The 15,381-nt window shown below is 40.0% G+C and overlaps 2 protein-coding genes across 2 annotated transcripts; both read left to right on the plus strand.

Annotated features, from left to right (window-relative positions):
- The first annotated feature begins 2,670 nt into the window (after positions 1–2,670).
- Positions 2,671–3,488, plus strand: LOC131240154 (protein TIC 20-II, chloroplastic). Its single transcript, XM_058238226.1, has one exon. The coding sequence runs from the start codon at positions 2,715–2,717 to the stop codon at positions 3,339–3,341; it is 627 nt and encodes a 208-aa protein (XP_058094209.1). The 5' UTR covers positions 2,671–2,714; the 3' UTR covers positions 3,342–3,488.
- A 1,984-nt stretch (positions 3,489–5,472) lies between these two features.
- LOC131238616 (uncharacterized) lies at positions 5,473–6,605 on the plus strand. Its single transcript, XM_058236260.1, has 2 exons — positions 5,473–6,050; positions 6,353–6,605. Exons 1-2 carry the CDS (start codon positions 5,513–5,515, stop codon positions 6,385–6,387), a joined length of 573 nt encoding a protein of 190 aa, XP_058092243.1. The 5' UTR covers positions 5,473–5,512; the 3' UTR covers positions 6,388–6,605.
- The last annotated feature ends 8,776 nt before the right edge of the window (positions 6,606–15,381 follow it).

Raw genomic sequence — 15,381 nt, forward strand, 5'->3', positions numbered from 1 at the left:
GTTGTTCGATGCCATCGATAAAATTCGAATTTTCATGTTTGGTCGCTTGAATGTTTTGGTGTTATTCCGATGACATCAAAGTGGGTTCGATGACATCAAAGTACCATCAAAGGTGTCATCGAGCGTATCACAGATTTGCGAATTTGCAGAATTTGTTACCGATTTCGATTGAGATTCTTCCAAAGGCTATATATTTGGGTATAATCGGGATTGGGAGGTATTTAGGGCTTTCAAATTCGTTTTTAGGGTTTCAAGGGAGTTCCTTGGGGATTGATTAGAGGTTGTTCGGATCAGGTAATTTCTTTTCTCTTGTAATTTTCTACTTTTCATAGTGCTTACTGACGTTTTTGTGCTGTGGTTTTTTCTCGCAAGGATTTATCCATGTTAAAATTGCTGTGTTTGCATTATGTTTGCTTGGTGTGATTGGATTACTCTACTTGATTCATATCTGTGTGCTTCCGCGATCCCCCAACATAAGCTTCATTGTTGATCGGAAGTCTACATCTAAATATTGTACTTTTTGTTGGAGGAAACTTGATGACTTAAAAAGGTAAGAAACAAATAGTTGCCGCCAAATCAAAAGTTTAAGCCAAGTACAAAGCCATGTGTCATGCCATCTATGAACTATTATGGATACAATCACTCCTTCAAAAACTTTAACTCTTTAATCGAGAATCAATGATTCTATATTGCAATAATCACGCAAGTTCACACATAGCCAATATCCCAACTTTTCACGAGGGGCCATGCACATAAGATGTATTGTCACTTCATCGGAGAGAAGATACAATCAAAGAAAGGGAAGTGTTGAAAGAAAAGTGTATATGCACTAACATGAATAAATTAATGGCTAAATAGGTAGCATGTTTGGGCCTAACATTGTTGAGCCCAATCACACAAGGACATTAGACATGCATTGTACACTTTTTTTTTTTCTTAATAAAAGAAGAGTGGTTTGAACCTCTCTCACAACTGTTTCTCTTCTTCTCATCCTCCTTCTCTAGAACTACTTCCATAAGGGCATTTTTGTAAGGAAATGGAGTTAATGCACAAATGTATAGAAAAATACGTTTTGAACAGCAACGCTCCTACAAAACATTGAGTAAATATAAGTAATAAAAACCCATAAAATTGATTATGGAGTAAAAAAATGTCCAAAAGTTGATCAAGCTATATAAATAATATAGGTATGTCATTCCAATTATGAAGTACATGCTAATCACAACCCTAATAATATTGGCCCGATTTTGGTGGATCCCTAAGTGCAGGGCCCAACATGATGTATGTGACTTACATCTATGCTGTTCATCTGTTTTTACAGCCCATTTTAAGGTATGACCCCAAAAATGAAGCAGATCCAAATCTCAGGTGGACCACACAACAGGAGACAGTGGTGATTGATCATTAATAACTTTTTGTGGGCTACAAAATTTTGGATCGAGCTGATATTTGTCTGGTCCCTTCCTTCAGGTCTTTATGATCTTATCAACAGATTGGATGGCAAATAAACATTATGGTGGCCCCAATATGTTTTAAATGACGAGTATTCAATCACCACTCTTTTTGTGGTGTGGTACAGCTAACAGTTGGATCTGCCTCATTTTTTATATCGTATTTTAAAATTATCTTTCAAAACAAATAGAAAGAATGGATATAGGGCATATAGATAAAGGTGGGCCCCACCGTCAGGGATCCACCGTAATAGTGTCCTAGTAAAACGGTCGGCCTTGTTAGCCTATTGGCTAACTGAGAAAAACAATTGTTACCTTAGCAGCGTGACAGATAGAGCTTTGAAATTATTCGCAAACTTCAGAAATGGCATTTAGCATTCAATTAATTTGAATTTTAAACTGTCCAAATTATCAGTCCTAATTTAGGAAGCGGATTGGCTACTCCCCCTGCCACCAACCAATGAGTGATGGTCGGTGCTATGTGTGCCCCACCATGATGTACGTGTTTCATCCATGCTGTCCATCTATTTTTCTAGATCAGATATAAGACCAAAAATGAGGTATATTCCACTCTCAAGGGACCACATTACAGGAAACAGTGTTGAATGATCCTCAATCATTAAAAACTTTTTGGAGGCCATAAAAGTTTGGATCAAGTTGATCTTTGTTTTTTTCCCTTCATCTGGGTGGGTTTGTATGACCTAATCAACAGATTGGATGTCAAGTAAACAGTACAGTGGGCCTTAGGAGTATTTAAATAGTGGATATCCAATCACTATTGTTTTCAAATGGTGCGGTGCAGTGGAGACTTATATCCCTATCGTTTTTGGGAAAAAGCTCTAAAATTATCTGTAAAAATGGATAAACGGATTGGATGAATAACATACATCATGGTGGGGCCCACAGAGTACCGACCACAGCCACGGGGCTGGTGGCAGGGGGAGTAGCCAATCCGTTTCTCCTAATTTAAACGTATTACGAACAAAATATTAAGGGGCGGTTGAAAAAATTTAAAAACATCTAACGGTATTATTTACCAAACCATTTACCACATATCAGAGATTGGGATTGTTCAAGCAGGCTCATCTCGTGTGTTTGACATTGAAACAGTGGGGTCCTTATTTGAATTAACGTATGCCACGTGTACACTCCTAAATGCCTGCGTGTCAAGTGTCATACGCTGCCAGACTATCAAATAATCTCTGCTATATACGCCTCTACACTCTCTGCTCTTTTTACACTCCCGAAGAAAATAAAGAAAAAATGGCCTCCCTGCCTCTCCTTCGTCTCTCTCTCCTTCCATCCCCAAAACCCCACTCTCCATATCCAATCTCAGCCATCCGAATCCCGCACTCCCTCATTTCAACGGCCAAGATCACCCGCCCCAAACTCACCCCATCAAGGGCCCCAACGTCCATGTCCTACAACCCAACCCCAGCGTCCGATCGCCTAATCTCCACCGCATCCTACTTCCTCCCATTCTTCAACGGCATCCAGTACGGCCGCTTCCTCTTCTCAAAATACCCCTCTCTCGCCCTCTTCTTCCAGCCTATCCTCCCTGTCATGAGCTTATATCGCTCTATCCCCTACGCCAGCTTCGTCGCCTTCTTCGCCCTCTATCTCGGTGTTGTCCGAAACCCTAGCTTCAGCCGCTACATCCGCTTCAATGCCATGCAGGCCGTCGTCCTGGACGTCCTTCTCGCGATCCCGTTACTGCTGCAGAGGATCTTCAGCCCCGAGAGGGGGTTAGGTTTTCGATTCGTCGTGATGGGGTACGACGCCCTCTTCGTCTTCATTGTCGCCTGCTTCTTGTACAGCGTCGGTTTTTGCATCCTCGGGAAGACGCCCTACTTGCCGTTCGTCGCGAGTGCAGCCGATCGACAGCTCTGAGGAATCCGAAGATCGAGTTTGGTGGACTGCGATACTTAGAGGTAGGTTTTGATGCTTGAAACTGCCTTAAACCCTTTGATTCTGAGCCATAAAGAAAACCCTAATTTCTGAAAATCTATTAAGAGGGTTTTTTTTTTTTTTTTTAAATGATATTGGGGATTTCAAAGGTTTCAGAATCTCGTAAACCCTAAATTCCACCAAAAAAAAAAAACCAAAAAAAACGTGATTTTATTTATTTATTTCTGAAGTTGGGTAGGTTCGGTGGAGAGAGTTTGGTGTTTTTTTTTTTTTTTTTTTTTTGTAATTTTTTGGTTTAATGTTTTGTTGTGTAATTTTGAATTTTCGAACGAAATCAGAACGTTTTTGAGTTAGGATTAGTGGGCGTTTGTTTAGCATTTTATATTGAGAATGATCCGGTGCTCTCATTGCACTTGAGTTGTAGTGCTTCTAGTTGCATTGGGTCACTTGCATGGTGTGCCGCAAACCATTACACGTTACAGGGTCAATAATGGCCGTTGTGGAAAAAATGACCCATAACCACCGTTACTCCCCTGTAAAGATAGTAACGGCCTTGTAACAGTCCGTTACAGGGCAGATACAGGTTTTTGGGTGTTTTTTTTTTTTTTCAATTAAAAAAGAGACCACCTTGGTTGCTTGGATGGTCCAGTTGATTGATCTGGACTGTTTATCAGTTGAATTTTATGGGTTTCTATGTGCAAATTACAGTGATCAGATGATCCAATCCATTCATAAGTTGGCCTTATGTTTTGAAACCATCCATTTTCCAAGATTGATAGAATGGTTAGAATTGTCTGATAAAAGCGGTTCTTTGGGCCCAACTTGATGTATGTATTCTATATCCACGCCGTCCATCTGTTTTTCGATATCATTTTAGGGCATTATACAAAAAATGCAGTAGATCCAATCATCAGGTGGACCATACCATAGGAAACAGTGCTGATTAACCATTAATGGGCCAAAAAAGTTTTGGATCAAGCTGATATTTGTTTTTTACCCTTCATCCAGGCTTATGTGGCTTTATCTGTTAGACAGGCCACATGCCTTGTATAGTTGATTCTATAGATAGAGGATGTATAAGTAGAAGATTTTGTATTTATCATTTTACCTTGTATAGTCATTGTAAAGCTCTAGATATTCAACCCTTCAGGGTTGTCTCAAATACACAGAAAACAAAGGAGAATCATTTTCCTCAAAGCCTTCATTGTTTTCTCTTTGTTTATATGGAATCAGAGCAATACCGATCCTAATCCGGCATTTTCTTCATCACCGGCACCACCGTCTGTCAGATCTGGCTCATCTCGTCAGATCTGGCTCCTCCCCTGTCAGATTCGGCTCTCCCCTATCAAATCCGACCCTACCTTGCTATCCCCTGTCAGATCCGACCCTGCCTTGCATCAACAACCCTCGTTTGGCCATCCCCAGGCACTTCCGCACGCCGATCTTCCCCAGGCCTATCCGCACAACCCAACGCACGCCCCTGTGCACGTCCCTGCGCATGCACGCCCTTGATCACGTCTCTGTGCACATCCTTGCGCTTCCGATCCCTCTCGCTGCACCTACTGTTGCACGTCCTGTTGTCTCTGTCTGATTGATCTGTTGCTGTCTGCCGTTCTGATCTACTGCAGTCTCTTGCTGGTTGTTGTTATGATCTATGACTACAAGGTACTTTCTTCTTTAGCATTGTTCTTATCTCTTCCTATCTATGGATAAAGACTCCCGTACAGAGGCCCCTTCGATATAGTTTCGATGGCACCAACTACAATCTATGGGCCATCCATTTTCAGAGTTTTCTAAGGGTTGTGGTTTGTGGAGACTGATTGATGGATCTATTACTGTCCCCGCTTCCACCGATGCCGACAGAGTGGCTGATTAGGAAATGAAAAATGAACGAATTATTACCTGGATTCTTGATTCGATCGATCAATAGCTGTTGGCCTCATGTCACATCGCACTGCTAAGGCTATGTGAGAGCATCTCCAGACGATATATCAACAGAGTAATGTGGCTAGGTTATACCGCCTGGAACAAGATCTGGTTCACCTTACTCAGGGTGACAAAAGTATTTAAACTTTCTACTCTAGGTTACAATTTAGACAGAGATGGCTATGATGGATCTGGAATTCTCACCTGACTTTAAAATATTCCACACAATGCACGAGAGTGTGCACGTTAGACAGTTTCTTATGAAACTACGTCCGGAATTTGAGCATTGCAGGGCTGCTCTCCTGAACCGTAACCCAACTCCTTCAATGAATTCGATTATTAATGATTTATTAGCTGAGGAACAACGACTGCAGGTCCTCTCTCAGGGGACATCTCAAGGACCATCTGACATGACACTTGTTGTATCCACCTCTACACCAAACCATGGTTCCACTCCTTTAACTTGTCGCGGCTATAACAAAGTGGGACATGCCGTCGCTCAGTACAAAGATTGGTGCGCTTATTGTCGAGGGACTGGTCATGGTATTCAGGATTGTCGTTCACGTGCCTATGCATCTTCATTCGGCCGTGGACGTAGTGGTCGAGGTCGTGGTCGTACTTTTTCTGCTACTTTTGCGACTACTTCTTCCGAGTCTTTTGTTAGTGATACTGCATCCACTGATTCTGTTGAAGGTCTTTCCTCACCTTTGACTTCTGCGATGCTCCAGCAGATTGTGCAGGCCCTTTCTGCGGCCGGTATGTCAGGTATAGCCTCATCTTCTCTATGGTTCTTCGATTCAAGTGTTTCTAATCATATGACTGGTGATGTATCACATCTTTGCGATATTCGTCCCTACACTGGAAGTCAGGCTATTTCTACTGCGGATGACACTAAACTACCCATTCAGTCCGTTAGTTCATTAACTTTCTCTCCTTCTGACCATCACCAGTTTACCCTTCGTGATGTGTTTCATGTCCCTAAACTCTCCTCAAATTTAATTTTTTTTTGTCAACTTACATCCAATAACTGCTTAGTCATATTTCTTCCAAATTGTTGTTTTGTACAGGATCTGGCAACGGAGAGGGTACTTGGGAAGGGTAGGCGGCATGGATGTTTGTACGTGCTGGACTTTCACCCATCCGTTACTCCAGCTCGTTGTTTGTTCTCTCCATCTTCCTCAGATATTTGTTCGGCAAATAAAATATGAAAACTCTGGCACTTTCGCGTGGGTCATCTACATTCTGATCATTTGATTCAACTGTTTTCTTCTGGCATGTTAGGGAATATTTTTCTTAATAAAAGTAATTTGGATTATTCTTGTTCTTCTTGTTGCCTTTCAAAAAGTAAGTGTATTCTCTTTCCTCTAAGTACTACAAAATCATCATCTATGTTTGAACTAGTGCATACGGATGTCTGGGGCCCTTCACCAATTATGTCTCTCTCTGGACTACGATATTATGTTATATTCATTGATGATTTTACACGTTACATCTGGATTTACTTTCTACACTCTAAGCCACAGGTTTTTGAAAAATTCAAAATATTTCATTCTATGGTGGACACTCAATTTCGAGTAAAAATTCAAACTCTCCGCTCTGACTCAGGGGGAGAGTATCTCTCCACAAATTTTCGTACATATCTTCAGGGTCATGGGATTACTCATCAGACCACTTGTTCTAATACTCCACAACAGAATGGGGTGACTGAACGAAAAAATCGTCATATTGTTAAAACTGCCAATACCTTAATGACAGCTATGAGTGTTCCTCATTTCTTCTAGGCGGAAGTTATGATGCATTCAGTCTACTTAATTAATCGGTTGTCAACCATAGTCCTGAATAGTAAATCTCTCTACTTTGTTCTCACCGTTTGACTTCGTACCTATTTCACATTTCGTGTTTTTGGTTGTGTATGTTATGTTCATCTGGCATCACGTGAACGTAACAAACTTTTCCCAAAATCAATCAAATGTATGTACTTGGGATTTGGAGAAACCCAGAAGGGTTTTCGTTGCTATGATCCGGTCTCTCATTGTGTACGGGTATCACGACATGTTGTTTTTCTTGAGCATATTGCATTTTATTCATCTGTTCCTCATTCGCCCACACCAGACTCTCCTGGTCTTACTATTTTTCCTGACATTTCGGTTGCCTTGAGTACACCTCCTTGTCCATTGCAGGTTTATTCACGACGACCACGTACAAATCTATCACCTACTCCTCTCCCTACTGAATCTGTTACCGATCCAGATCCTATTTTGGTACGTTGTTCCACTCGTGTACATCGACAGCCTGATCGCTTAATATCTCTATGTCTGCTATGAATACTACCCTGGCTACTGTATCTATTCTTACTTCATACCATTAGGCGGCCAGTCATGATTGTTGGAAGAAGGCTATGGCAGAAGAATTTGCAGCATTGGATGATAACCATACATGGGACATTGTTACTTGACCTATTGACCAACAATTAATTGGCAGTAAATGGATTTATTCTGTGTAGCTCAAGTTTGATGGATCATTTGATCGATACAAAGCACGGAATTGATTATTACAAAGCTCAACTACCCTGGATACTGTATCTATTCCTACTTCATGCCATCAGGCAGCCAATCATGATTGTTGGAAGAAGGCTATGGCAGAAGAATTTGCAGCATTGGATGATAACCATACGTGGGACATTGTTACTCGACCTATTGACCAACAATTAATTGGCAGTAAATGGATTTATTCTGTGAAGCTCAAGTTTGACGGATCATTGGTTCGATACAAAGCTCGGTTTGTCGCTCAGGGATACAAATAGGAACACGGAATTGATTATGATAAAACATTCGCTCCTGTGACCAAGATGAAAACTGTTCACACTCTTCTGACAGTATTATCAGTTCGCTCTTGACCACCCACTCTAATGGACGTGAAAAATGCTTTTCTTCATGGAGACCTCCAAGAAACAGTCTATTTGAAACCTCCTCCTAGATCATTAATCCCTGCCAATAAGGTCTGTTACCTGAAGAAAGCTCTATACGACCTCAAACAGGCCCCTCGGGCATGGTTCCAACGATTTCATGATGTTGTTATAGGAGATGGCTTTACTCAAAGTGGTCATGATCCATCCTTATTCTTGCGCACCACTACGCGTGGAATCGTCATTGTTCCCGTATATGTTGACGATCTACTTCTGATTAGTAGTGATGATACTGACATCTCGGCATTAAAGAAGTTCTAAAGTCCTCCTTCAAGATGAAGGATCCGGGACATCTGACATACTTTCTTGGACTTGAATATTCGCGTTCTATACGTGGAATCCTGGTAAGCCAGCGTAAATATACCAAGGATCTTCTCACCTTGGCCTCATTAACGGATCAGAAGATAGTTCAGACTCCCTTGGAACTTAACGTTCAATATGGCCGTGACGATAGTGAACTCCTTGCGGAACCCACACTATTTCGCCGTTTGGTTGGGAGTCTGGTTTACTTAACAATGACTTGCCTTGATATTGCCTATGCGGTCCAAGTTGTCAACCAATTTGTTTCTGCTCCTCAGACTCTTCATATGACTACAGTATTACGCATCTTACAGTACCTAGGTGGAACTTTGGATCGATCTCTGTTCTTCTCTTCCACGGCCCTTTTGGACCTTCGTGCTTATTCAGATGCTGACTGGGCTGATTATACTCTCACACGCAGATCTACCACTGGCTATTGTGTTTTTCTCGGTACTTCTCTCATCTCTTGGAAGTGTAAGAAGCAGACCACTATTTCCAAATTAAGCACAGAAGCCGAGTATAGAGCTATTTCAGCTGCTTGTAGTAAGATTATTTGGTTATGTGGACTTCTTTCTGACTTGGGCGTTCATCTACAAGATCCTACTCTACTCCATGTAGATAATCTAAGTGCCATTCAGATTGCATCTAATCCGGTTTTTCATGAACGAATAAAGCATATTGAAGTTGACTGTCACTTCATCCGCAAGAAATTTCAGTCTTGGCTGATTTCGCTTCCACATGTCACATCACATGATCAGATTGCAGACATTCTCACGAAGTGCCTCACTTCTGCACATCACTCATTTCTAGTTAACAAAGTATTACTTGTCGATGCCAGCATTAGTTTGAGGGGGGATGTTAGACAGGTCACATTCCTTGTATAGCCGATTCTATAGATAGACGATATATAAATAGAAGATTTTGTATTTATCATTTTACCTTGTATAGTTGTTGTAAAGCTCTATATATTCAACCCTTCAGGGTTGTCTCAAATACACAGAAAACAAAGGAGAATCATTTTCGTCAAAGCCTTCATCGTTTTCTCTTTGTTTATATTATCAATAGATTGGGTGACAAATAAACACTACTGAAACATAAAGGTGCACCTAAGAAATTTTTAATGGTAGGGAGTTCAATCACCACTGTTTCCTATGGTATGGTCCACCTGATGATTGGATCTGCTTCATATTTGGGGTCATGCCCTAAAATGATATGGAAAAGTGGATGGATGGCGTGCATACTGATTCAGAATACATACATCAAGGTGAGCCCATGGTAAGGGCCGCACCATCTTGGGTGAGTCTGGGGTCTCACATAATCCACCACCCTTGAATTCCTACATTTCCTCCCAACTCCTGAGAAATACTTTAATGCTCAAATAGGGTGTGATGTATTTATTCATCGGAGTTAGAAATTATTGAGAAATTGCATACGTTGTACATGCGATTCAACATAAACTATCAAAACTATTACCAGCTTAGATGTGTCATGACCCAAGGCCTACTTTTATTTGGTCATCTGATTATTAGATTGCTGGACATTTATTGGTCAGTTGAAACTGATAAATATCCAATGATCTTATTTTGAAAAACAAGTTTCCAAGAATAAGAGGTTAGGATTGTTCATACAATATGATTCTTAGATAGTAACTTGGGGACAGTGGGTACCACAATTTAATCAGTTTAATTTGAGTTAATATATTCCATGTTTATGATTCCAAGTGCCTGTGTGTCAAGCATCATATGCGGCAAATAATCCTCTTTTATCTCTCAAAACACTACACCAAACCCTTCCTCTCCCTGATTTCGCTCTTGCCACACCCCATAGTAATCATTACAGTTCACTTAACATGATATTTATCAGCTGCTTAGAATAATCTGATCAGTTTAACTTTCACATGGAATTCATGGAACTGGTAATGGAGCTAATGGACAGACCAGATTGATCAGCTCGACTGTCCAAGTGTTTCAAAGCAACTAAAGGCACTATAACTTCTATTGCTCTCAGACCACTGAATCATCTCAATGTTGTATTACTTTGCATTTTTTCAGTCTGATTATCATCATTTTCATGTTTGGTGTGGAATATTATGATCCTCAGCTCAAGGATATGTTGAGTGACTGGAGTCTATAACAATCTGATCCAGACTGTTGATCTCATGGGCTATACTCTCGATGATTCATTCTTGAAAACCTCGCATCTATCTATTCTTTGACCTTTTTGCCTTACAAAATTTGGATCATCGTTGCACGATTTGGCTTTAACTGTCCTTCCATAGGATGCTTTTTGAAAGGTTAGGACCTTCCAATTGGTGAGCCTTCCAGGGCATCCTCATCCATTGTGGGCCATCAGAGCAGCCTTAGATCCCTCGACCATGCTCACAATTGCACAGATGCAAGGCCTGATACTGCTCATATCCTACCATCAAAGACACTACAGTCCCCAAAATCAAAACCTAACCATCTTATGACATTTCATAAGGTAACCCAGATATTGAGAAATAAGAGAGAAGAATCATTGTATTCTCTTCTTAGGCCCTGCTAAGGTTGCCCTCAGTGAGTAGAATCCTGCCCAAAGCCACATGTTCACCAGATCTGCACTGCTCATCAAAAAGGCAGGCCCCCACCATGTATGTGCCCTTGGGTAGACAATAGGCTTGTCCATTCATCACTCATCCAAAATGTGTAAGATAGAAATGACTAGTTAAATATTCTACCAATGATCCACATTCAATGAACATGCGATGATCTTTCATTTGGGCCGGCCTGATGAATGTCCCATCTCTATGCTCAAGGCTTCACCTATCTCAGAAGTCACATTCACCCTTCTCATTTCTCTCTCATAACCTGCCTGAAGATTCTCAATGCTTGATTTTCCTAGAGAAGCCAGTTTAGATTTCAGGCTGTTCTCTACTTTAGAGCAGTCTGAGTAGAATGCACCTTCCTCTTCTTGGAAGACATGGTACTATTGTTAGGTGTATGAGTTTTCAGTCAGCTCTCAATGATGTTTTTGCTTCCAAAGATGGAAGGTTGGGCTATAAGCTCATTTTTGCTTCGTGTGCAATGTGGGCCAGTCAAAAGTGAGTCATGCCGACTCGTATCAAGTCGGCTGAGTTTTGAGACCTGACTGAGACATGCCACTCAGAGATTTTCCATGAGACTCGGCTCGAAATCCTGTCAAGTTGAATTGACTCAGTCAAGTTTTGAGTTGACTCGCCAAAGTTTTAGAACTATAATTTGCAGTCGGCTTTTAAATGATAGACTGGGAAATTTTTTGACGGGTTGTGCAGTAGACATCTACCTTCAAACTAACTCACACACGCCCAAATGCAAAAGGCTTCAAACTAATCTTGTTTAATATATTTTTAGTGAAATTTGTAGCAAAGCTATTACACGTAAGCTTTGTTGATGCTTGGATGGACTTCATTTCACTGATGCTGAGCTTGATGAGTAGTTCAAAAACCCAAAAACTTCGACTCTATTCCTAATCAGGTTGGGTCGATTAGAAGACCCGACTGAGTCTTTACTGGTATTGACTCGATTTGATATATTAGTTATTAAATATAAATCATTTTTTCTGGTAGTTAAAACTTGTTTTGACATTATAAACTGAATAAAAAGACTGAAATTCTGCCACAACTCTTTGAGTATTTGGCGAACTGGTTGCTGTGGAAACAGTTCATAGGTTTGGTCCTTGAGTTTGGCATTTTTGGTATTTTCCCAATATGCCAGCCGATCCAGTGAGTGAGTCAGTCCAGTCATGTGGAGGAGACTGAGTTTACGAGCTGACTCAATAAGTCCTGTCGAGACTCAACCATGTCACTCTTGTCAGCGAGTTTCAAGAGACTCAGCTGGAAATCTTTCTTGTCAAGTTCAACTTGGCTGAATTTGGGAACTATAGCTTGATGTATATCTTACTGGTGGAAAAATATATGGGTGGATTTTGCTTGAAAGGGAATGGAAATTGGTGCGGTTGATGCTGGATTCAAGTGAATTGGGGTCATCCAATTCAATATAGAAGCATGACTGTGCCAGAGAATGGTGCCCTTCTTTTGCTAAATCTATGTTGTCTTGTTTTCCATATGCATGGTAAACCTCGTGGGACCAGAACCAATCATCAGGTGGGCCATACCTTAGATGGGCCATGCACTAAAAATCACACAAATCTAACAACCGTTAGGATCCCCATTGGACTGTGGGGTAAAGAAAATTGATGGTAAGATATCTTTAAAAGAAATAATTGATGAGGATGTGTATGAACATAATTAGCTAAACTCCATTTTAAACTCTAGTTTTTAAAAACAAAAAGTACTTGCATTATTGATAAACCATTTTAAATTCTGTATTTTTGAAAGATAAGAAGAAGAAGATAAAAAAAGAATCGCTTTTTTGGGCAGATCAAATAAAACACCTTTATTTTATTAAAAAGGAAAAACTTTTGGGGTCATTTAAAACAAAAAGATTGATGGTCACAACACATTGATAAAATTGAGTAGAATGTGAAAGTTTAAGTAAAGATGGAGTGATATAGACAAGGATTACTTGAAAAGGAAGGATTGGAGAGGCAAAGAACACCATTTTACTTTCTATACGTTATTGTTCATGGAGAGAGACAGATCAAAGTTCCTTTGAACATTAATCTCTTAAATATCCACCAATCTTAAGGGTTAGAATTAATTCAATGATCCAGATGCTGTGTGCATTTTGCTACTTGCACAAAGGATGCACATTAGCTACTTGCATAAAAGGGGAGTTGCTTTTTAGTTGTGGGATGGAAATTGACTACCATTCATGGTTTTCTCAAAATAACAAATATGTGACCAGTTAAATCAAATGTGCAAGGATTAGTTAGGGTCTATTTGTTTCATCAACTGCTGCAGTAATGTAAAGAAAATGTGTCATCATCATAATTTTATCATCAATAAGTAAATGAATTTTACATGGCATTATTGAAAAAATCTTGAATCCAAATAGCAATATAATTGTATTTTGGTGTTGATTTGATATTGAATTAATCTAAAAATATTATCATTATGATGCTACCATCAGTAAACTAAATAGGAATCCGACCGGTAAAGTAATTTGTAATCATTGTGCATTTTCCTTATATTATTGTGGTAAAAGCGGGTCTTCAAAAAGCACTTTTTGCCTTAAAATTTAAGGATAGGTTGGGATTTTTTATTTTATTTTATTTTTTTATAATGGTACATTTTTCTCTTACAAGTTTTGACTTGCCTGAGCAGCTGGGCATTAAAATTCTGGCCCACGGCATATTTACAATATATCTACATGATGAATGGCTGGGAACTTTGACACATGTTTTAACCCCATCACATGAGGGATCCTTATTGACTAACGACCTGAATGGCAAAGGGGTATGGTTTTAAGACTAGTGTAACTCAGACTCAGTAGACACCTATCTGGTTCAACACCACGAGTAGAGGTTTTGTGGGGTGATGTAGGCCAACGTGATCCAACTCATTTGATCATGTGACTCAGGTGATAGTCCGGACTGGCCTGAGTGAGCTTTGTCCAACTGATTTAGTTGGATCTCTCCTAAATCTCTCCCCTCAATTAATCTCAATTTTTTAAATCTCTTTGGATAGTTTGTCGGGCCCATCATGATGTCCGGTGTTTATTATGTTTCGCTAGTTCATGTAAGGACAGCTGAATAAATGAGGAAGATTCAAAATTCAAACGCACCCCACCATGGGAAATACTGCGGATGGATTCACCAGCCATTGAAGCCAATGGCATGGTGATGTTTACATGCCATCCATCCTGTCGTGAGGTCGTTCCTACCAGGATGAAGGGAAAACACACCATCATGATCCAAACCTTCCATGGACCCTAAGAAACTTTCAATAGCGGCCATCTAATTACATTGTTTCTTGTGCTGTGGCCCACTTGAGTTATGGATCTACCTAATTTTTAAAATCAGGTCCTAACATAAGCTGACGCAATGGATGGACGTGGATAGCCTCATGGTTACTTATATTGAGAGATAAGGGGGCAACATGGCCCAACCTATCCAAGTATCTGAGACTTTAAAACTATTTTAAACCATAACCATGGTAAGGGGCTGTTTGTTTACCACTTATGTCACTGAAATCTTAAAATCAGATTTCAGCCACGTAATATATTATTTTGGGTGTTTGTTTAACACTTTTAAAAATAGTCCTTAATTAAATTAATTATGGAATTAATTCAGGGGTGGTGTATACACAGAAATAAGAGATGCTTGACAACTTTGCATCTTCCGTACATGATCCGATTCTGGAACTGACTCTCTTTTAATCTGACAAAGTCCTGTGGGCCCCACTATGATGTATTTGTTATATTCACACCATCCATTCAATTTTCTACATCATCGTAGGGCATAACCTGAAAAATGAGGCAGATCCAAAACTCTAAGTGGACCACATCACTTATCGTTTTTGGTGGTATGTATACCGAAAGTGATAAGCGATGCGGCTAAAATGTGGTAAGTGCTTTGGGGTTAATTTTTTTTTTCTAAAAATGATAAGTTTGCCCCTTTCGTGCATGAACAGAGTCCATTTTGATGAGACAGAGTCCTGTGAGCCCCACTATGATGTATTTGTAACATTCACACCGGTCATTCAATTTTCTTTCTAGATCACGGTAGGGCATAACTTGAGAAATGAAGCAGATCCAAAAGTTTAAGTGGACCACACCACAGAAAGCAGCAGGGACAATAACATCCACCATTAAAACCTTTCTGGGGTCCACTATTATATTTACCATGATATTTATTTTCCATCTGACCTATTCATTAGGTGACAGAGACATGGATGAAGGGAAAACATAAATA

Source organism: Magnolia sinica, chromosome 3 (assembly GCF_029962835.1).
Source record: "Magnolia sinica isolate HGM2019 chromosome 3, MsV1, whole genome shotgun sequence".
Lineage (NCBI taxonomy): Eukaryota > Viridiplantae > Streptophyta > Magnoliopsida > Magnoliales > Magnoliaceae > Magnolia > Magnolia sinica.